General features: G+C 35.4%; 1 protein-coding gene across 1 annotated transcript in view; it reads left to right on the plus strand.

The window, feature by feature from the left end:
- The window catches only part of FBXL17 (F-box and leucine rich repeat protein 17), a 276,492-nt gene that overhangs the window by 163,072 nt on the left and 88,349 nt on the right, over positions 1 to 25,071 (plus strand). Inside the window, exon 7 of the mRNA XM_039567060.1 lies at positions 20,128 to 20,204. Coding sequence (XP_039422994.1) covers positions 20,128 to 20,204 — 77 coding nt within the window. The remainder of the gene's footprint in view (positions 1 to 20,127; positions 20,205 to 25,071) is intronic.

Raw genomic sequence — 25,071 nt, forward strand, 5'->3', positions numbered from 1 at the left:
TAACTCATTGGTATGGCCAAATAGTTAAAAAAGTAAAAGGATGGCATTCAGCATATTTATAGGCTGGGGAGCCTTTAGTCCTGATGGAAGGAGATATTAATCCAGGATGCTTCTTTTTCTAACATGGTTCTTAAACAGACTGAGGTCTCTAGATGAAGGTCTAGGGTCCTTTTGTGTTTGAATGTATTTTGTATTGGTTAATACTAGTGTGTCTTCAGTGGCCTTCAGTGTTGTCCCATATTCCTGTGTAGATGTTATTATTTTGTATGGTACCAAAGGTAATTGATGCTGGTACCTGTAATACCTGGATACATACCTGTCTTTGTACCCTGTGGGTTGCTGTACCCTGGGCTTCTAGGTGGATAACTTCTACCCTTACACTTTCTGAGCTGGCTGTGGCTGGAGGCATTGTTGTCCTTTCTGGTAATGAAAAGTAAAAAATGTTTGGAATCAAACTAAAAAAAAGCCACTTTTAAAAGAAGGGAAGAAAATAGAGAGGAAAATATGCATAGGACATGTGCCCTGGATCATATGCCAAAGGATCTTTGCATCAGAGTGTGCAACACAAAACAAGAGTTAAGCGTGGGAGTAAAAGTGAGAGTTGTGTCCATTCTTTCTGTGATGTTGAAGAAAAATTTAGATGGTTAGAACCAAAACACTTGCCTAATAGATAGATGAAGGGAAAAATATATTTCTTGCTGAAAATCTGTGACAAAATACTACTGCAAATATTTTTGACAAGATGTCAGGAGTAATTTTTAGTTTTCTAGGAGTGTTCTGACTAAAGTAAAATGTCTTATTTGAAACACAAAGCTCAAGATAGCTGTAAATCTCCAACAGCCCTGATAGAAAATATGTAAAAGTAAAGATTTGTAGATGGATACCCCACTTTTTTCAGGTAATGCTTTTCCATGTACCCTGACCTGTTTGAAACTTACAGTATTTCTATGGGTTGACCATGAAACCCTGAAAACAAGATGTTTTCAATACCGGCTTCATGCAAAATGGATCTCCTTAGAATAACAGTTTTCTCCAAAAATCCTTGATTTCTTTTATATGGCTTCCTCTAATGAAAGCCAGTCCCATTCTCAAATACAGTTTGAGAATATGACTTATACGAGGGTTTATTCATTCTTCTTTCCACTGGAAAAGAGCATTCCTGACTTCTGACAATAGCCACTGTACTGTTAAATATAAGGATATTTTTACAATATGAGAAATTCATGGAAAGTGGCTCAAGAGTGTTTCCCTATTTGGCATTGTAAGCTGAATTATCTTTAATTTTCTTTTTCTTAAACTGCTGCTATCAAGAGGTTTTCTATTTAGTTCAACTGGCAAATAACCATACTGTTAGAAATATTCCTATTTTTATACATAAGGCAACATATTTTATCTTAGTTATAAAAACCAGACAGCTGAAGCATCTGCTTTCAATACACTTAAAAGGAATTGCATTGATGTTTTTGTTGCAGAAAGAGCAAAGAGTTTGTATTTTTCCTGTATGAAATAAATGAACTGATGTTAAGAGGCTGTGATTTTTTTTAAAAAAAGCCATATGTGGAAGGCAAATCATGTTTGCTGTATTTACTTCTGCAGTAAACTATTATTGGCTCTGACACATGTCTAAATATATGATACACAGTGTGCTGAGGTTCATTTGGAATCTTGATTTTTACTGACTTTTCTTGAGGATTTTAAAGGATGCTCATCCTTCCATGTAAGGGTTATCTGTATGGAGCAGGCAGCATCTAATTCATGGCTTGAAGCCCTTTGATCTGCTACAGATAGCATCCTCTATCATTTATTTTGAACTTCCTACCTATTCTGGAAAGCTGGACTGATTTTCTTCTGTCCTGCATTCCTGTTGGATATTTTAAGATTCAGAATTTCAGCTGCTCGTGGCTACTGATCACTGCTACAGTTTTCTGAAACATGAGTGTCAGCATGAAAGGCTTGAGGAAGTGTTGAGAGATCTTTCTGGAGGACTAGGAGGAAATCTTACTTTTGAACTGAATGATGGTAAAAACCTGATCAGGGTGCTGTTATGTGACAGTTTTCTGCAATTTTCTAAGTTTCAAACTGAAATGTAAAGTCTGTCTGCCTGCCCCTCGTGTAGATAAATACCAAAGGAAGGCAAGTTCATGTAAAATTCTTCAGATAGATTTAGTTATGCATCTCATTTGTGCATATTCCTTTATTTTTTGGCTCCTTGTCACGTGACAAATTCTTCCATTTCACTGTATAGCAACTTACATTTTTAATAAAAAATTTGGTACTTAATGATCATACGTGGTCATATATTTATCTGGCCTTTATTCATAAAGATGCTTGAGAAGCTGTGTATCTATTTGCAAATGTAGTCACATGTACAAGCATAGATGTTAAAGTTAATGCTCAGCTCAAACTGCTCTCCAAAAACATGAGCTGTTACTGAATTAAGAGCTTAATTCAACATTAAAAAGTCTTGGTTGGTTTTTTTTATTTTCAAGGTATCTAATTTACAACAATTTCTTTATGAGACCTGTAAATCCATTTTCATTATTCCCTAAAGGTAGGATATTTTCTTTATTTCTCCCTGGAATTATATATAGTGGATTTGGGGGGTGCTTTATGGTGTTACATATTTTTTTAAATTCGTATTTATGCTTGATATAACAAGCTGAGACAGAATCGTGAGCAACTATTTTTTGCCCTGTATAAGGCCTTTCAAATAACCATGAAATCTTTAAAAAAGCTTCACAGTATGTTTGGGAAATATATATGCATGTAATACATAATTACAGGGGAAAAATCTACATTGACAATATTTTTATGCAATTTCATTTTTCCAGCAGTCATAAGATCGGGTATAACCATTTGGGTTGTTGACTGGTAGATTCAACATAGAAGTTAAAAGATTTGGTTTTATCTTTGATTTTTAATAGTACTGTTTCCGAAGGCATTGTTTTAAACATTATTTTCTTCAAATGTTTTTTCCTATGTAAAACTTTATCTAACTCATTTTTTATATTAGAAAATGCACTTTTCCTTGATGTCTTAGTCTTTTTTGTTTCTTCTTTTTGTCACTTGATTAATGTATTACACTGTTTTATTTACCTAGGTCTGCAGTTTTGGAAGCTTTCCATGGATTATATCTCTCCTCCTACTTTCTTTTCTATGAAAGAGGAAAGCAAATTATTTGTGTTCATCTGTTTTTTTCCCTTTTGGATGCCAGTATTTGAGTGTGCATTTGTAGGGGATTACGAAGTATGATAATAAGTTGTTAATTGCATTCTTGTGATTGTCTTCAAAGACCACTGCTGAAGTATTTGAGAATCCTTAGGAGCAGCTTATTAAGAAACTTTATATGCCTTTGACATTTGCTTGAGTGCTTATAAAGATTAGTGGCCACTTCTGTCTTCCTTGAACTTGTTGGGTTGAGAGACCTATGAAAAGTTATTTGAGTGAGTGGGGTTTTGCTGAATCATTTTATACAAGGCATAAACAAAATTTAGAACCATGTTATGTATAAACCAGGGAGTATATTCATTTTTGTTGCTCTTCTTATACTCTATTTTGTTATGGTAGGAGGAAAAACATAATTTAAAAGTTCTTGGATGTTTGCAAAGCATTGTTTTTTTTCCCCATGACTTCAATACTTGGAGGATTTCTTGAGAAAAAATTTAATTCTTTACGTGTTATCCATCTGCCTGACTTTTCATTTAATTGATTGTAGATATAAATTCTTCTTTTATAACTCTTTTTAATAGACCTACCTGGTTAAAGAAGTTTTCCAAATTCCAAGTGTAGGAAATCAAGAACTCCCACTGTGTGAACATAACCTGAAAATTATTTTTCCACTGTGTTTGACAAACATCACTATTTTCACCCATAGTAACCTTCAAACTCTTAACTTGTCATTTCACATGTTAAACAAAATTAGTCTGAATGAGTACAAATGAAAATTATTTTGAGTGTAAGTTGACATAGTGGACCCTGGAGGGGAAAGAAGATCGTGGTTGAGAAGGCAAAAAGAGAATAAGTAGTTTCCCATTCCAGCTCTTCAGTCATCTGGAGCTCCTACCTGCCAACCCTTCCAAACCATTTCAGGCTACAGACACCTTTGTAGGGATTTAATTGCCTTGTTGTCCAGGGATATGCTAGAGCACACAGTGATTATCTAAGACAACTAGAGGAAATGGATGCAGAAATGAGTTCCATCACAAGAGCTGTTCCTGTGCTGCAGCCCAAGTCTGTGAGAGCTCTTTTTACCCCAGCCTCTTTGGTTTTATGTAAAAAACACCCCAAACCCAAAACCAACCAACCAAAAAACCAATTAAGCTTCTCAGATGTTTCAACAAACAGTATCATGAGCATATATTTAGTATGGGGACCTATGGTGGTGAAACTGTGTGGTTTGGTAAAATAAAAATGAGCCCTGTGGACTTTGGATTTTTAGTGAGGTTTTGATACTTCAACTGAAATAAGAATGTAAATAGTAAGCTCTTAGCAGTAGGACATGTCTTCATCTGCAGTCATAAATCAGTTGTGAAAATTTAGATTATATAATTATTTTCAAGTAGTATAGGCTTATCTTTATTTCTAGGCTTTAAATTATTTTAACTGCTCTTGGTTTTAAATTTGTGCTGCAATGTAACCAACAGACCTGTAAAGCTATTTGACAGACATCTTTTTTGAGGAGAAAGGTGCTGTGCAATAGGCAGTATTACAGTTAATAAGTGTGTGCAAGATAGTGTATGTCAAACCATCCTGAAATCTCTATGCCATGGCTCAGTCTTATTTTTGAAGTAAGGAGCCCAGAGGGTGGCAGTGAAGGCAAAGTTATCCAGCTTTGTCCAAGCATTTCTCACAAAGACAAGCCACACTGAAAAGCAGAGACATTTTAGAAATCACCAGGTTACCACTGGTAAAAAGAAACTGACTAAGGGGAAAAGGGAAAATATTTTTGTGTCCAGTTTAGAGGCACAAAAGAGATACACAAGTAACCAAGATCTGAGATTACTGTGATCACTGTTGTATTTTTTGCAGGAACAGACAGTGTTTTCATAATTTCTTACACTATAAGAGAGTGAGAGGGGTTCAGAATAATCTGTTAGGAGTTGGTGGTAATTATTATAGCTGATGCCAACTGGTGGGCAAGAATTATGGCTATTTCTTGATTCCCACACTAACAGAGTTCTTAAAGGACACAAAGGTTTTCAAATCTGGGTTCAACTGAAGAGTTACATATTTCAGTTAGAACTGTCTGACTTGCAAGGGCTTAGCATGATCTCAGTTTCTTGAATCATACTAAAGATTGTGGATTATTGTTCTAACAGCATATTACAATAACAAAGGTTTATGGATTATTTTAAGATACCTTTTGTGTTGCATCCATTTCACTGAAATGTTGTTCCTCTAATTTATAAATTAGCAACTTTTGTTTATATCCAAGATAAAATTAATTAAAATTCACTTAAAGAGGGGCTAACTTGTTTTAAACACTGACTGTTGAGTAATCGATAATAGCTGATTATCTGAACTTGAAATCAAGGTGAACTGTGTATTGAAGATTCGCACTGCCTCTAATTATTGTAATATCCTATAGAATGTCTGAGTCAGAATGACTGAAAAGCGTATGTATTTGAAATTGATTACTTCTGATTAATATTGAGGAGTATTCTAAAAAACATTTCTTGTCAACTTTTTATATCACTTGCACCTCTTTGTGCTGTAGTCACAGTGTGACTACAACCATGTCCATCCCTGACATGAAACAAAATATTGTATTCACAGTTGTGGGAGTTTTTCTTAAGAGAAAACTAGCATTGTTTTATGGACAGGCTTAGATTCACAAATGCCTAATTTATGTACACAAAGTGGCAGTACTTTGTTTGCAGGTGATAGTAAAGGCTAACTTTTTGTTGGAATTAGATCTTGTAAAAGCTCTTCCTCTTTACAGCATATCTGGACACATTATTTTACTGTTTTTATATTCTTATACCAAAAACACAGAAAAAACCTACATTAACATAAGTATAAAAATATGCAGATACTGTGTATTGGGTATGTTTCAGTCTATGTTATTATTTAGAAATATTAATGCATTAAAATATTTTTAAATACATTTCTGAAGTTCTAACATTTCTACCTTGAAATATTTACAGTACATACAAAAACCTGTATCTGAAAAACTTAGCATTAAAGAAGATAATAAAGACAGCAAACTGTGGCATAACAATATCATTTTAGTCTAAATTGATGTCTGCTTATTATTTGCTTAGTAGTCTATGGTTCAGATGTTTTGGTGCTGCAGTGATCATAGCTGATTCTTTGATGTTATCTGAAATACCTAAATCTTTAAGAAAACAAGTTAACCCACATCTAGAGGTCATTCAAATGAAATGTAAACACTCGATTGAAAAATCTTTTCCTTCTTTTACCTTGCTGAGACAGTGGGCTTGTAACTGTAGTATAGAGTGGAAGGGAATCTTTGTTAGCCAAGATTCATAATTTTTTAAGTGAAAATGCAAAGTGTAACTGGGAGTCAAGAAAAATACAATAGGAGAATTCCATTAGGAAACAGTCAGCCGCATTTTGCACTATTTGCAATTTTGGAAGGTTCAGGAAATCTTACTTTTTGAGATTCAAATATGTAAGCAACATATTTGTAAGAAATACTTCTAAAACTTCTTCACAAGGTGCAGGTAAAAAATGAATGTCATGATGGTTGAAATAAAAATTAAAGGTATGGATACAAATATGTTCTCTACTTTGTGCCTGTGATGGTCTCTGTCTTGTCTGACCACTGTGGGCTCCTGCTGAACTGAGGAGTATTGACCAATGACTAGTGTTAGTTGATTGATGTAATCACAGGAGAGGATGTCATGTTGGTTTTCCATGATCTGCTAGTTCCACTTACTGCTCCACCCAGCATAGAAACATTATTTTACACTGGTCTAGCCTCAACTGCTGTCCCAAACTTCATCACAGAGAAGGTAATTTTTTTTCAGTAGATTAGTGGGGATGGAGTTAGTTTGAAGATGCTCATTCCTTGTTTCATCACGATAAACAAAGTCATGTCTTGAGGTGCCTAGGGTGCAGTGAATAATTCATCCAGAGCCACACATCAAGTCAAACAGGAAATGGGGATCATGTTAAAGCCAAAGGAGAAGAATTCCAGGTGTATGAGCTCTGCTTACTGATAACTTCCCTTGGTCTTATTATGACAGAAATAAGCGGAACTACTCTCATCGTTTTCTCAACAAAAAGCTGTATAGGTACCAAGCAGAAGTTTAGTCACATACTTGAAGAATTCATCCAGATAGCAGGAGGAAATAGTAAGTGAACTCTTCTAAATCTAGGATTAAACCCAAAGTTGCTAAAATCAAAAAAGGCATTAGGATTCCACTTATTAATGAAGTGCCTTAACTGAAAACTTCATGCAATTGTATGACGACTGGGTAGAATGAGAATATGAAGAGCCTTGTTCTGCTTTTTGGGGCATGATTTGGTAGTTGTTTGTTTTAGAGGAAAGTGATACATATCTTCAGGCAATTAAATAATGTTAATACATTCCATTTGTGGTCCCAAGCAACAGATTTAGTCTGCCATCCTATATGTTACCTGCTGTGTCCAAGACAAATGTTAACTAAAGCACGTCTCCATGTGCACATTAGGATGCTAACTGGTACAGGAAATGTTTAAGATCTTGTCAACACTTTGAAGTAACCAGTAGTGGAGGTAATTAATCCTGTCAAAGAACTACTTTGAAGGCCTAGTAATGTTTGAGGCCACTACCTGGAGAATCTGTATGTGGACTTACAGATTTCGAACTACTTGCCACGGCAAATAATTTTGCATTTATGATTTGTGGAGAAATGTTACATTTTTTTTCCATGGGGGGGGAGTCATTCTCAAGCAGACTCATCCTATGTGCTTCTGCTGAAGTACTAGACAAAAAATTAAATTGGAGCAACAGGTAGAAACTTATCTTTCAATCCAGTATACACACATTGCTTGTGCTTTGTGAATCGCTTTGGCTGCCTGTGTACCTCCTAAGGGAACTCCAATCCTGCAATTAGGAAACAAGTTTCAGTCCTCCTGTGGATGTTGGGATCTGAAGACAAATAGAAACTCAAACTGACCATGCCTTAGGTACAGACAAGTTAGTAAAAATATAAAGAAGGCTTTTATCTAGATGAAAATTTGAATTAAAATGTTACACGACTGTGTCCAGCAATGAGTTACAAACTCCTTTATGTGTTCTGCCAATAATCCAGGAAATGCTTGGAGCTTCCATGTGAAATTAGAAAACTAGTAATTTAATCAGAATTAAGAGAGTGAGAACATAATCTTTTTCAATCATCATTGTCAGTATTGCCTGTGAATATCTTAGCGTACAGTGTAAAGAACACAAGGTGTCCTCCAAATACAGATTTTATTACTAAAATTCTGAATGGACTTCAGAGATTTCTTCTTGTTTTTTTTTTCTAATTTGCTGCCACCCCAGTAAATGTGGTGGTAGCCAGAGAAATTCTGAACACGGTAGATGTCAGAACAGCTTGGCACATAATATCTGTTTTGAGTTCATAAAACCCTGAAACATTGTGTTGGATGGTGGGTGTGTTTGCTCTGGCTGACCACCAGCATGCTCTGCTGTCTGCCTTGCATACCTGTCTAAAAAACTGCAGAGCAAACTTACATCTTAGTACTATTCCTTCTGTGATTTCTCAAAGTTGCACATATGGAAAATATGTAACATTTTCCTCCCCCCCACTGTTTCCATCAAACACACACACTAGTTACTTTGCTTTTCCCCCGACTTCCCTGGTGAGTGGGGAAATGTGCCTGTGTTACTTTTATACAGAAATGACTTCTTGCACAGAGGGGCTGACAATTCCAACTCTGTTTGACCTGATTTAAGTGATTGCTAAATTTTAGGGCTAAGACTGATAGGTTAACACTGTCTTTTCTTTGGAAAAGAACTATCAGCAAAGTTTAGTTCTTTAATGCAATATAATATTACTATGGGAAAGTAGGGAAAGGTAGATCTGCAGTTAGGTGATTTCATAGATTTTTCCATATATTTTATTAATAATGTTTTGCTAGAAAATCTATGGAATTATAGTTATGTATAATGGTTTATGAATACATCACAGAATTCTTGCCTGAACTCTTCAAAGGGGCAAAAATACAACACATGGAAATTTCCTTAGGTTTTTTTAATATGTAGATTTTAATTAACTGCATAATTTCTAATGGTTTAGACAGTTACACTTTTGTGGATATAGCTGGATCACTTTAAGAAATCATTTGATCCTGTTTGTGGTTGGTCTGCAGTAGAACATAGTAATCACTGCCATAGCTGAGATGCCATTAAGGAATCACATGACTGTTTCTGTTCTGTTTCAGTGCAGAGTTAGCTGAGGGTTGCTGGGAAGACATCTAAACTTAGTATGTCAAGATTTAAGATACATCAGTGAACTGAGAACTCAGCTAGAAGATGATATTGAATTATTGGGTTTGTTAAATGCTTCTGAAAAATTAGGACAAAAAAAATCAAATTCATACAATTTCAGTCGCAATCCTTCTACTTGTTCTTAAGTTTTTGGGGTTTTTTTCTGGGTTTTTTTGGTGGCAATTTATTACTTTCTAACAAATTGATAGCGTTTGGGGTAGCCGGTGAGACAACACTGAGATATAAGTGCAGGCAGGTAACACTAAGTCTTATTTCTTTTACAAAACTATAAGCTATGCTGTGATACAACAAATAAATAATTACTAGCCCTCTGAATTCCTAGCAAAATCAGAACCATATCAACAAGACTCAGAGGGCCGTAAGATGGGAAGGAATGAAAAAAGTTTCTTCAGTTATTTCTGAATGTGTTTATAATTTCTTGGTTATGAAAATTCCAGCTATTGAAAACTGCCGTGTTTTCTCACTACAGTTTGAAAGGACACAATATATCCTAATATTCCTTCTAGACAGATTATTTTCCAGTAAGATTACATGAAGAGTTACCCTGTTAAGTACTTTCAGAATTGAATAACATTAGGTGAAGTTCGTGCTTTATTAGGTGGTATTAAAATCTGCATTTAGAGACTGTAATTGGCAATCTGTTAAGATCATGATACATAGAAAGAAATAATACTCTTTCAGCTTCTAATAAATATATTTACTCGTACATTCTCTGAGCTAAAAGGAGGCAATTTTGCTTTATACAAATCATATAGAGCATCATCAAGCTTGTTTTCTGTTTCTTTCTCCAAGCAGTGTACCTGTAACAGAAGTGCTAGCCAGACAGCCACATGGAAAGGAATTCATTATCATTTCATGAAGAGCTTCTGGAATTTGCCTTTAAGCTGGTTGTTTTTTTGGTCTTTCATTTGTTTGTTTGTTTGTTTGTTTTTAAAGACATTGCTATCTCAGTGCATTTTCTCCAAGTTAAAGTGAAGTTCTAAGAACCTTGGCATTCTTATCAAGATTTAGATAGTATTTCATGGCAAGTCAAGAATTTTATAATTTTAGCAGGCATGGAGATTTTTTCCTATGCTAAAATTTGTATGCTAAAATATTTCCAGTAAGCTATTATGTATGAAGTATTCCAAAGTTCTCATACAAGCTTTGCTGCTGTGATGCTGCCCTTTGGGTGAGACCTGCAGAACTCAGTTATTACTCACATTCTGTAATCTCTCTTCTTTATAGCATTTGTCCAAAAATGCATTGAGCTTGATTTTTTCTTTCATCAGTTTTGCTAACTTCAGCAGAATTAAATGAATGTAACAGATCTACCAACTTGCTCTAATTCTTAAAGTATAAAGAGAATGGACCCCAAATCAATTCCAAAGATACATGAATTATGATGAGTACTGGATTTTATTTTTTTCTTCTTTGATTATCTTGGCTCTTCTTCTGCTCTATCATCGCTTTATATAAGCAGAAATGCACTACAAACTTGAATGTCCTTCAGCAGTAGAGGAGAAATATCAGATGTGATGATAGGACTATTTTGCAGAAAGCTTCCTTATGTCATGTAAAAGACTTTTTCTGCTGTGTAATGGAAGAAATTACCCATGTAAACCTTGTTCATCTCATACAAATTTAGATCATAACTCTTAGCAATACTGCTGTTCCCATGAATAAGATGGAGAATATTTATCAAACTTTTATAGGGACTTTATGTTTATGAACTGAGCCTTTGCAATATTTAATCACATCTGTTTACAACTCAGTTAAAAAATAGATTTATAGAATATGTTTCCATTTTGGAAAGGAGAAACTGAGGCAGAGGTTTTGCTCTTTTCTTAAGTTAGCAGGAGATAGCTTTGATGAAATCCATTCTCAGTCCCCATGACCCATCGACCATGATCTACAGTATCATTTCAAGAAAAGGTAGTCTTTAAAAGTGTACATTAATGAATTGCTGGTAGAGGTTAGGGGTTCTTTTTTTAATTAGAAAAAAAATCAGAGCTACAAAGGGGTCTGAAAGGGTAAATCCCAATAGATAAGATTAGCTGCCTATGTGCAAAGCTCAGTGAAGCGTATGTCAGCCCCTGTGGTATGAAAGTAAAGCAGTGAATGTGGTGAAATATTCTCTCATCTGTGTGTACTCCTTGTTGAGATCAAGAAGTACAGAGCTGTATAAACACAGTATTTTATTTTCAAAATATCAGGTGAAGTTTCTTCATTTTTATGGAACTATCTTAAAGTTTATCCAAGCATTCTAAAAGCATACTCTAAAGAACATTTATGGGAAGTTAGAGCACAGCAGTACAGTTGCCATTCCTTACTTTTGCTATTAAACTTGGAGGCTTCTTTTGAAAAAAGAAGGCCATTTTTACTCTTATTCTATACTAAGTCTTAATGGACTAGCATGAGACTACTTAAAAAAAAAAGAAAGTCTGTCAAAACTGAGGCCATTGTAACTCCAGGAAACACCTTGAGGCCTGAAGCATGTAAACGTAATCTCTAAAACCTGAGGAATAATTAAATCCACCAATGCTCAAAGCCCAGTCTCCCCATGCATGAAGTAGTGCAACTGAGCTGGTGTATGCCCTTGTGTGATTTTACTGGGAGAGAGAGTTACACCAATACTTCAAGGTTTTCTTCGTTGGACGGTTTCTTCTCCTTTGCACTTCTCTGAACTTGCAGCAAATGTGGTGGTCTGTCTCTGAACTTCATTCCGTGTGTAGCATCATTACTAAATGATTTCAATTAAAGATTCAGCCATAACACATATTCAGAGTCTGAATGTCACCTCACCCTCTGTGTACGCTGCTGTGGCAGTGGGACCTCAAAGATCTTGTTTGAATTCACAAGGATTTGCTTATTTGCACAGAAATTGAACTTACAGTCTGCAAACTCTCCATCTTGTCTGTAGCTACTGTGCAGTCATTATTTTCTAAATATGTACATTTTTACATTTGCAAGCAGATAACATTATGACAGTTGCCTTTACATTTGTCTTAGGAAAAGCCATTGTGACATTCACTGTGTGAGGAAGTAATATGTATGTAAGCAATTCTTCTACACCAGTACACTAACCATAAAATCATAGAATGGCTTGGGTTGGAAGTGACCTTAAAGATCATTTTGTTCCAACGCCCCTGCCATGGACAGAAATACTTTTCACTAGACCAGGTTTCTCAGAGCTCCATCCAATTTGGCCCTGAACACTTCCAGGGATGGGGCATCCACAGGTTCTCTGGCCCACCTCTTCCAGTGCCTCACCATCCTCATAGTAAATATCTAAACTAATATCTGCACTAAACCTACTTTCTGTCAGTTTAAAGCCATTCCCCCTTGTCCTAACTATCTCTGTATGCCCTTGTTAATAATCCCTTTCCATCTTTCTTACGAGGTTCCTTCAAGTACTGGAAAACTGCAATTAGATCACCCTAAAGCCTTCCCTATTCCAGGCGGAACAATTCCAATTCTCTCAGCCTTTCCTCATAGCAGAGCTGCTCCATCCCTCTGATCACCTTGGTGGCCTCCTCTGGACTCTCCAACAGCTCCATGTCCTTCCTGAGCTGGGACCCCAGAGCTGGAGGCAGCTCTGCAGGTGGGGTCTCACCAGAGCAGAGCAGAGGGGCAGAATCCCCTCCCTCCCCTGCTGCCCACGGGGCTTTGGATGCAGCCCAGGACACACTTGGCTTTCTGGGCTGGGAGTGCCCATGGCCGGCTCATGTCCAGCTCTCACCCCAGCACCCCCAAGTCCTTCTGGGCAGGGCTGCTCTGGATCTGTTCATGCCCAGCCTGGGTTGGCACCAGGGGTTGTCCTGACCCAGGTGCAGCACCAGCACCCGGCCTTGTTAAACTTCATGAGATTCCCATGGGCCACTTCTCGAGCTTGTCCAGTTCCCTCTGGATGGCATCCCATCCCTCAGGAGTGTCAGCTGCACCACTCAGCTTGCTGTCGTCTGCAGATCTGCTGAGGATGCACTCGATCCCTTCATCTGTGTCATTAATGAAGATATAAAATAACACTGATCGCAATATGGACCCCTGAAAGACATCACTTGTCACTGACAGCCATTAGGACTCTGAATTATTGACCACTGTAGCAGAGTAATTCAACAGTACCATATCAGGAATGCAAATATTTTGCCAGTATTTTAGTGGGAAAGCACCACTGAAACCGTTCAGGAAGGACGCTATTATTTGTTTTTATAATACAAAACAATGTTTACTAAGGAATATGCATGGGCTTGCTGGTAGTGAACAGTTCCTTGGTTTTTCTTTTGCCAGTAGACAGGTTGCCACAATAGATGTAGGAAGTTGCATTTGAAGTGCTGTATCAGATAGGCCTGTTCATTTGAAATCTGAATTCCAAAATATTTTAGAGTTCTTAAAAAAATAAGAGACACCATTTAATTGTTTTCCAGGCTTAAGCATGATTAGCTGTGGCAAATCAGATTTATGGGGGGTTCAGGGTAAGATTATATTTCCTAGTTGTTTATTTCTGTTAAATCTGTTACGGTATCTAGTTCTTCCAAGTCAGAAAGGAGCTGAAGGCCACCTGGAATACTACTACATGTAAAAATCAGATAGTGGAATTAAACAATTTGCTAAATTTCTCCTTTATTGGTTTAATTGCTTGCTGGATTTACGTTCAGTTGGGGTAACAGGAGGCATTTAATTTAGATAAGACAACTAATATATATTTGAAAACAGATATTTATTGCTGAAAGACAGGGCGTAATAGCTTAAGCACAGAGCTAATTCATTTATCTGTGTAGCTCCCTGACTGGAGCTTGCATGTGCCTGACTAGCTCAGAGCACAAGCAGACACTGTGGGACTTGGCTGCCCTCACCTCTGCTATTTGTGAATTCCAGCATGAAAAAAAAAAATCTTATCTGTTTTCCTGTGCTGTAAGTGGCAAAACTGTTTGGCAAACCCAATTTTAAATTACATTGATTTTTCTAAAGAATACCTCCCTGCTAATCACAGCTTAATGATTGCTCTAAGAGAATTGCTGTTAACTTGTATAACTCATGACACTTTGCATATTGGCTCCAGATAGAAAGTGCTTTTCAAATTCCATTTGTGCTTTTGATTACAAGTCTTAACCTGTTTTGCTGTCTCTGTGGTTAATATTGTTTCATATAGATTCAGTTCTTGGTCTTGAAATGAAAAATAATTTTAAAATACGTATTTTGAATGTGATTCTAAAATGGCAGTTCTGTGTACAAGGGTAACTGAAAAACAAGTAAAAATCATACCTCTTATTTATATAAATTACTAGAAAACAAACATATTGAAAGATATCTATTGTTCATAATGCAAACAAAATGATCAATGAAAGAGAATCCTGAACCAAGAATATGTATCCATCAGGGTATTAAGTTCATAATTTATTGTTAAGAGGTTTTACAAGGGTTTATAGATCTGTCAGTAAACCGTTAGTATTTTCACTATTTTAGCTTTTAAATTATTCTTTCCTAGTGCAGTGGGCCTCAGATTACATCAATTTCTTAAGACTATATATGTTTCTGTGGTTAGAGGTTTCGTTTTGTTACAGGAGAGATTTGGTTATTATATTGCATTACTGCCTTCCATTGGAAAATTTAAGTCATCAAAACTGATGACTCTGAGTGTTGTTACATGTGCAGCTATTTTTTTTCTGCCTGAATATAATGCTTGAAATGCTAATTTTTGAGGAGCACTATATATTTCCTCAGAGGTTTATGGTTTCCATGGTATATTTTAGTGTTCTTGTTCTTTCCAAGCTCCCTCTTGCTTCCCAGTAGTGCTGTTGGTTTTGATTTGAGGGATAGCAAGGTGTTCACTTGACCACTTAGGGACGAATACAGTCAAATGCCACAGAAGACTTGCAATCAAGTCTTTGAACCTTACCAAGGTGGTATGTTAATGTTTTGTGGGGGTTTATACCTCTTCAGTGGGTGAAGCTCACTCACTCCCTCAAGTTGTAGACTCATAACCAATACATGGCAACTCCAATTAGCTCTGTTCAGGGCTGAGGAGCCTCTCAGACTGTAACAAGGTCTCCCAGGACCACTTACACCACAAATACTGTACTCATATTTTCTCATTAGTTCCTTTCAGTTGCCACAAATACAATTTTCCAATGTTTTCAGATTTAGATCAGAAATTTAATAGCTCTGTGTTTGTATACACACACATATAAAATACATATATATAAACACACACACACCTATATATATATATATTTATATATATATACACGATTATTTTTCGTAACTCAGGGATATGTGTTATCTTTTCTTACAGGTAGAAGCTTGCCATTTACTTCATTAACATTAAGCTTTCATTCAGGTCAAAGAATGTAGGGATCAATTGGCTAGGAGAAGAAAATTACGGGGTTTCATATTGCTTGTTTTTTTCTGGTTTGTTGGAGTTTTATTATTATTTTTAAACTCTTATATTTTGGGAAGTCATAAACCTTGACTCTGAGAAAACATTGCACGTATTTGTATGTGGGAAGTTATCAAGAATATTGGCCTAAATTTGGAGATGTCAGTAGACATACCTGTGTTTCAGTCATGCAGTTTTGTTACTTTTGAAGAGACTTGTTGGCAGAGAAGCTTTATACCAGTAAATCTTTGTAGACCTAAGTAATTTTTCATGTCTACAAACCAGGTGGGAAGAGCAGTATAACAAGTATGTGTTAGTGGACAAATTTTTGTAGTTTCTGTAATCCAGATGGAGAGTTTTCTCCTGATAGCAATTGCTGAAAGTTGAGCAACATTATAGTTATATTGTTTTCACCTTGAGATTTTTTTCGTTTTTGAAGTTGAAAGACATCTTTAGAAATTTTAACAGTAAGAGACAATCTTAGGTTTATTAGTCTCTGAATATCATGATATTTGGGATGTTTTCAGTGTGGATATGTTCAGCGTCACAGTGCTCAGTTATCTCATGTCTAGTTATCTTACAGACTTCTGTGGTCTTATAACTCTATTTTGAATTAATATATATATTATATATATTTATATAATATATAACTCTATTTTGAACTAGTCGTATGTAGGTACATTTTTAGTTATATTCTTGATTTCTTCAATGTTGTTTGATTGGCTGCTTTATGTGAAACCAGTTTGTGCTTTTTGCCCTTTCCTGGCTTCTGATTGCACTGTAAATTTCACAGCATCTGATATTAATTTCTTACTTTTAGAATCAAATGCAATAAAACTGAATTGCCTAACAGTCTATCAGAGAACGGCATTCATAAAATATTGAGTAGATCTAGGGAAAGCTTGGTGTAAGCATTTATTGGATAATATTTTCAGGTTTAATAAATAAGCAGTGTCTTCCTAAAATTTTTCATGTTCTCTGTTTTGATATTTTAATGTGTTACATAGTTTTAAATGATATTCATTTGCAAAGTAAGAAGTGAAAAGATTTTTAACTTTGGCCAGCTCTAATCCAGATATGTATATTAGCAGAGCTCTAACTCCAGTTGTATTTCTTTATTCCTTGGCACATTTTTGGTAATAAGTTATTTTGAATGTAAAAATCTCTCTTCTTTCTGGAAGATTGTTTATATTTTAATACATTTAATATAGCTGATAAAAGCCTGCTCAGTAACTTTGGGTCAAGGGATTTAAGAAGTTCTCTCAGCCTTGGCACAGAGCTGTTGCCACCATGTCCCTGACAGAGAGGGGTTAGTCCCTAAGTTTTATGGGGCTCAGTTTTCTGGTTTGCTCACTTCTGTAATTTGCCACAGCTTTAAATAATAACTTTTCTTCATTTATTTACCAGTATAATGCTGATTATTTTTTTTTAGGTTAGGCTTCTTTGTTGTCTAGTTCAGCAACATCATAAATACAAATACTTCCAAAGATAGATATGACAATAATCTGACATCATTTTGATGGATTATTACAACAGAATTAAGATGATCCTTGCTTTCTAGAAAAGGTTAATTTGATTTTGTTCTTTTAACCTTTTTCTTTGCTGTCATGTTTAACAAAGATTAAAAGGTAAAAGCAATAAATACACAACTACCCTTATTTTTCCTTATGTTGTAAAGAAGTCAGTTGTTACTAGCAATTATGTATTGTGTGACCCTCTGTAGAGCGGAGGGAAATGAGGCCATATAAAGTGTTTCTCCTGTCTCTGCAGATTGATTTACATGAGGATGATCTATAGGAAGGATAATAGAAACTAAAACTGGAATTAGATTGACTTATGCAAGGTATAGAAAGCACACAGAAGCTCATAAATTCAGTATTCTAGCTATGTATAATTTTTTTTCCCTCCAAACTAGATGTGCCATTACCTCATTCTTTTAGATGTTAGGTGATTTTCATATTTTCAAAAAACAGAAAGAAAAGAGGGAGTCAAAGCACCATTTTTAAACTTTTTTTCTTTTTGGTTTTTTCCTTCAGTGTTTAATGAATATAGCTGAAGACTGTGAAGGTTTTCTTTTCCTAGTAGAAGAAAGTGAAGAGTATTTCATTTAGACTCCAAGATGTCATTGAGAACAGGACTGGAGTCACTCAAGCCACTTGGATAAACTTTAACCCTTAGAGCTGGCACTACCTGGAGGGATTAAAGGAGGCATTTATAAGGGCCACACAAGTCAAGTGCTTTTGCATTTGTGCAGATAGTATGAATTTGACCCTGACTGATTGAAAAGGTGTGCAACTGAAGTTGTAGAGAAAATTAGGTAGTCTTTAATGTCATCTTGACTGTCTGGTGGTGGTATTTCTAGACACCGATGGTTATACTTCAGTTTTATTAGATTAGTTGTCTTTCAGTGAGTAAAAATTAGCAAAAATAATTTGAAAACTTTTAGACTCATTAGATACAATTTTCAAAATATTTTTCTGGGTTCAGAATTTTTATCCAAGGTAAGAAGTGTTTCATAATAGGGTTGCTCTGCTAAATTATGCATTTGAGAATTAAGAAAAGCTTCTTTTAACCTTAGTGTCCATTGACTCTTCAATTATATCTTATTTGCTGAAATGCCTAATGAAAATACTGCTAATAAAATATATGATGATGATTTTCTGTTTACTCATATTACCAATAATAGCAATAAAATCTCATTATTAGGAAATATTTTTTTCGAATAAATAACAAAAAAAATTTTCTCATGGCCTAGTTATCTTAATAAGCCAGTTAACAAAGATGAGTATGTTCTTCAAAATCATGTCTTACAGGAAGAGAAGAAGTTTTCCATGTACATAGAGTGTGTTTAATGTGGTAACTCTTATCTTATTTTAGGAAAATGCGTAGTTCTGAGGTTACCTTGTATTAAAAAGCATAGTCCTGGTGTAGATATTTCTTTCTTTTCTTTTTGTATTCATGAGGTAAGGCAATCTTTACCTAATGACAAGAATTGCAAAAAACTTCTAAATATCAGGCTCTCACAGTTTTCCAGGGTTGAATATTTATAATAGTGTTAAAGGAACTGTGATTAAGGTACTCCATCAGAAGTGTGCTGTTTATTAGTAGTGGAAGGAAGCAGAGAGAGAACAAATAGGTATGAAGGGCTGTTGTTCAGTTATTGTCTTATTGTAGGAATTAGGTGGTTGCTTCTAAAATCTAAAATTGCCAGCATGAACAGTTAAATCAGATTGGGAGATAATCTATTGGAGGTGGTAAGTGGAAGAAAAAGGTCCCTGAAGGTTTAGGTGTATCTTTCAAAAGTATGACAAATTCAGCAATACTTATTTTCTTAGAAATTGACAAGTAATTTAATTTTGTGTACTGTTCAAGGGTTGATTTAAGTGTCAGAGTAAGTGATTGGGTAATTGACCTGAAAATTAAAGTCGAATATATTGGATCAGAAGAAATTCTTAACAACTTATCCAATAAAATACACTTTAAAAAATGTATCTATGTAGAAAATAGCACAATGGTCATGCTAGCTGATCTAATGAACAACTGATCTACATTATAGATTGAAAATGTATTTTATGATTCTGTGATTTCTGAGTGATGTATTATAAACAATGCAGTTGGAAATACTGCACTGTAATATGGGTTTGGTCACAAGTGCATAATAAACTCCTATTTAATTTCATATGTTAAGTTGTATTAAGTTTTTTGCTTACAAAATTCAAGCAGCAAGACTAACATAAAAACCTCTGTGTTTCATTGCATATTCATCACAGTTATCATAAGGCAAATTAATGAGCTGTTTTCTCATCTATACAAGCTTCTCCAGTGATGTGTTGGAACACCATGATCGTGTAACATTTCATGACCTGATGAATGCTGACTCATGCGGTAATCACTGAAGAAATACAAACATGAATTTAAAATTACATTTTCTTATATTTTGTCCTCATTACAGTGCATTTATAGTTCTTCCCTAGAAGAAAGCTGTCAAAGCTTAAAATTTGCAACAGAAACTTTCCAAAGTAATAAAGAAATGGAAATCCACATTTGTGTAATTTTCCAAAGTGCTAGTCTGTATACATTTCAAGCAGCTCACATATTAGACTTAGGGGAATATCCATATAAAGGCATTCAATTTAAAATAATATTTTTCTCCAGTGTAAACATGTAGCTATGTTCATTTTCAGTGAAATGTATGGAGCATTTGCAAAATGAAGAAACTGAGATACAGTACATCTTACCTGTGGATTGTACTCTTGATATTTAAAAGTGATTTACTGTCTTATAACAGTAATTTTACTGTGTCTTCCAGATGTGTGGAGGTGATTGCCAGAGAAGGACGGAACCTGAAAGAACTGTATTTAGTATCCTGTAAGATCACAGACTATGGTATGTAATATATCTATATCTTTATTTTTGTGAAAATTGAACCAGAGTTCACAGGAACTGTTACAGAAAGTGTTGGAAATGTAGAGATAAAAATTTTCAAAACCTTAATCCATAAAAATAGGAAAATGTATAAAAAGTGTTTGATATGCTTAAAAATATCTGTGGTTAGAAGTATGAACGTCAGTGTATGTATTTGCTGCAAAGTATTCTTATAGAATTGGCAATTACTGGGCAGACTGGGTAGGGTCCCTTTTTAATAGTCCTGGAGACCAGGAAAACATTTGAGAGAAAAATCAAAAAAATATATGTGTTTCTAGATGCTGTAAAAGCATAACTAAGCAAGCAAGAATGTGGATTGGTCACCTGTTGTAAGCCATAAAATTTGAATGAGGTTGATGATCCTTTAAAAATGCTGTTATGATAAAATAGAGAGGAGCACCTTAGGAATTAAATGTCCTGTGTGATAGGCCTCATAGAAAGACATATTTTGTATTTAGAAGAGGAAAACTTCTAGGACTTGTTTGGAAAGGCTGCTTTGTTTTATCTTAGTTTTTTCAAATAAGATACTGACCTTAAATAAGACACTTATTTCTGCCATAAAGCCATGAGGTCAGATTCTCAAATGTCTGTCTCCCACTTACATGCCTAGATTTCAGCAGGATGTACAAACTGTGTATTTGAGATGTTATTTCAGGCTTGCTGATTATTTTGTTTCTCTGTTTCTCATTCACTTTTTTTTTTTTTTTTTAAACTTTATACTCCCTAGCTTTTAATAAAGAATTACTCTGTCAAAGTGATGATCATTCCAGTGGTTGCAAACTCATTCTATTTTCGTTTTCACATTTTGCACTTCACTGGAGTTTGTGTTGTGCCTTCCAGGGTGTGTTGTTCTGTTACCTTTTGTCCACAGTATTAGAACATAAGCCCACCATACAGCTGTTGCAGCTGCAGAGCTTGGAGCATGGCAGAGGAGAGGGAACATGGGCCTTTACTGCCCATTCCTCTGGTCCGCACTTGTTTGTACTTCCATGGGCAGAACAGACGTTGCCAGAGTTAAAAACAGATTTTCTCAGCTTGACGCCACTTGTCCAAGATGAGTTTCTGAACTTGTGAAATGTCTCGTAGAAATTCAGGGAGGGGAATTGTTTGTAGAACACAAGGTGATAATAATGAAGGTGCTTCTTGTCACTGCTGAAGGGCGAGAGGTGCAGGACAGAGTCTGAAGGCAGACTTGTCCATTCTGTCTGTGTACTACAGACAGAATCTACAGGCCCTGCTCTTGTCCCTTCTGACTTTGACAACTCATGTGGAAAGGGTTATCACGGGCATAATGGAATCCATGTCTTGAGGATCAGTAATTTCTCAAACTGATTTCACCCTTCATTCAGTGCAGTTACTCTGAGGAAAACATGATTTTTCCCAAAAGTAGGGAAACAACTGAAATACTGAAGCAAAGAAACCTAAGATAGAGAAAACCTTGCTTATGAAAGATTGAAGAGAGAGAAAAGGAAGTGTCCGTAGCTAGATGAAAAGCATGTTTCAGAGAATGAATGAGCAGAGAATAAACACAGCATTTGGCTGATTTGCTCTGTCCAACCTGAGCTTCTCTTGACTTCTCTATACTAAGGCCCATCTGTCAATAATGCAGTCACTCAGCATCATTGTACTCAGTTACTGGGACTTTGAGAATATTTTCTATTGATAGTGTTGCTACTACATTTTACTATTTGCTTAAAAATTCGACTATTTTTGCTCTTAAAGATCCAGTAAAATAGCTGAGATACTGACTCGTTTTTTATACATTATTGACTTAATTGATTAGCATTATAATCTTCGGCATATCTCAGCATGCCAACTTGACAAATAAATTTTGCTTTTAACATCTGAGCTGAAAATGCAAAACAAATTGTAACAAAGTAGAATTTGGAAGCATAATTTATGGTTTCTAAGTAAAAATTTTTCCTTCAATTAAAAATGTGATAGCAAGTGAATGTTAATTAGGTTAACAAGAGTGTTGCAGGGTTGAACCAGGCATCACCCTTTTCTCATTTATTTTCTGGCAGTTCAGTTGAAGACTTTCTCTCATTTGTTTTTGTTGCTGGCAAGTTAAAAAGTGAGCCCCTTACAGTGCTGAGAGCTCTGTTTATTGTTGAACCTCCTTTATCAAAGAATCTGTCACTCTTCCCTGGGGGAGAAGAGCAGCCACTGCTCCTCAGAGGCTTTTGAAGCCCTCATGTCCTCAGTACCTTTGTATTTTGTCAGGTAGAGGAAATCAGCTGAGGAGCATGTGCTTGACTTCTCAGGGAATCTTTTAGGTGGTGTCCTGTGGTCTTACAAAGACTTAACAACTTCACACATGTAATTGTTCAGGCTCCACCAGGGAGTGTCTGAGGCTCTGTGAGGCTGTAACTGGGTGGGAGCACACAGTCCTGTGCAAGTGTGCTTTTTTTTTCATAATCCATTATGAAATATGAATAATAATTCAAGGGTGAAACACAGAATTGTCCTTGCTTTAACAATTAAAATCTTGACACCAGGTTTGTATGGAGGCACGATTATGAAAACCCTCTTTGAAACTATTCAGTGGCAGGAATTTTGATGTCTGGGATCAAAGATCATGATTGCTTAGTAACTCAGCTGGGAAAAAAAAGTAAAATTGCTAATTTCCAGCAAAATTTTTAATCATGTGATACATTAATTCATCAATAATAACAACTTCAGTAAATAAAGAAAATAATTAAAGCAAAACCTGTTATTATTGTCCTGCAATTAACTCAATAAGGTATGTATGTGTGAGGTAATTTCATGTCCTTTAGAGAAGGATGTGAACTGTGATCTTTGTCATTTTATTAATTTTCTTCTTTTGTTTTTCTTATTTCTGCGTAGGCTAGGTAGTATACAAAACTACCAGGCATACATGTTTTTTATCTAATTAGTATTTTTAAAGCACACGAAAATACTCAGTTTTACTTGGAAGCATAAAAGATTAAATGAAACCCCCTACACTCTAATAATGATAGGCTGCATTCCTTTTTCTGACATTTTTCTGACCAGGAAAATATTCTTTATAGTATACACACAGATTAGGATTCAAACAGGAATTGAAATATGTGTACATACTGAGAGGTGTTAACTGATGAGAAAAAAAAAATATTCTCTATTTCATGTTGCATTACAAAATGAATAATTTTGTATTTTTGCATACAAAAAGTGTGCTTTGTTTATTTCTGAAATAAATTATGTTATTATAACCTTTTTTAGGTTGGTCCAGCATAATTTTCTCAAGATGTATTTTTAATTAATGATGTCTATTAGAGTGTAAGATGCTAGGATGCTGACAATTAGTTTAAAAGTTTCTTTACATCCAACACATTGTTAAATGCTAAATAATCACTAGAATGCATCTAGACTGACAGGGCAGACTGAATTAGTATAATCTTTGAGATAAACACCTGTTTGCCCAAGAACACAGACAGAGTGAAGTTAAAGCTAAACATTAGTTCCTCATACCGTTTCGCCCTTTTGTTAAGCAATCATGAATTAAGCATGGATTGTCAGTATTATCTTTGAATTTCCTGCCTTTTATTGATTTGTTTCACAACCTTAACTTTACTTAAATGTGGCGGGATTTGTATTTAAGCTTTTCCTGAGAACTGGTAAGGAAGCGGGACTTTCTCAGCTGTGGGGAGACTGTGTGTCAAATGAATTAGGTTGATGTGAAGATGTAGAGTGGTGAGCTAGGGCAGCAAGCACACACAGAATTGTGTAACTGTCTCTTTGATTTTATGCTTTAGTTCTGGGTTTTATTGATATCCTTAGTGCTGGGAATTTGTTTTAAGCAAATTATTACTTATCAAGTTTGTAATAGTGCAGAGTGCTATGCGCTCTGAAACACAAAAGTGAGATTTTGTGTTCAAAGATAAAAAGATTTGATGAAACTAGCCTGTGAAACAGGAGTAGATGTTTTAAGGGTCTGATCTTGCAGTAATGTTAAGTGTATATTTTCGCTAAGAATTACTTTACAACCACATTCTTTGCAGTAGTGAAACATAAAAGTCTTTAATGCTTTACTTCCACTTTAGAAAACAGTCAGACCAGTGTTTCCTCTGTAGGTGCAGAAAAGAATTTCAAGGCAAGCTTTGAATTGTAGGCTTCCACTAACAGAACATAGGGGGGCAAAAAACAAAGCCAAACACCACCACCCCAAAAAATAAACCCCTAAAGAAGTCAGTTCTGAAAAACGTTTGAAATAAAGTGTTCAAATTCAGCACTTTGTACAGCTGTGCCTTGAGAACAATCACTGAAGAACTTTCTGAAAAAACAAAGTGCCCAAATGGTCATTACTAGGAGTGCAGTTAGCAGAATGCGGGGAATAAATTGATCTCACAGTGTTTCCTGTCAAGTAACCTGCAGAAGATGACAGCTGTCTTCATAGTTGTCTTGTAGAATTTCCATTACCTAATACTTCCGGATTTTGCGTAACTTAGAAAGTCTCTATTTCTGGCTGTAAAGTAATTGCACAAAGCTTTTCAGAAGAAATGCTTGTCACAAGGACCTGAGATGAACTGTGGTCTTTTGCTGATAACTTTAAGATTTTGAGTATTGAAAAAGAGCTCTCTAGCTATGTAGCCTTTTTCTTTTCTAAAATGGTTACTATTCCTTTCTCATACTGCCTGTTTTCAGCATTTAATGATGCATTTAGTGTCTCTGAGGACACATGGGGGTTTTTTTTAAAGGTTTTTCTTCTTCTGAGGGTGTTTGCTGAAGCAAAAAAATTAGTTTCAAGAAACTATAATGGAATTATATAGTTTTTACATTAAAATGTTACAGATAGGGCATAGCTATTACAAGTAGAAGTCTGGAGGAA

The sequence above is a fragment of the Corvus cornix genome, chromosome Z, assembly GCF_000738735.6.
Source record: "Corvus cornix cornix isolate S_Up_H32 chromosome Z, ASM73873v5, whole genome shotgun sequence".
NCBI classification, from domain to species: Eukaryota; Metazoa; Chordata; class Aves; order Passeriformes; family Corvidae; genus Corvus; species Corvus cornix.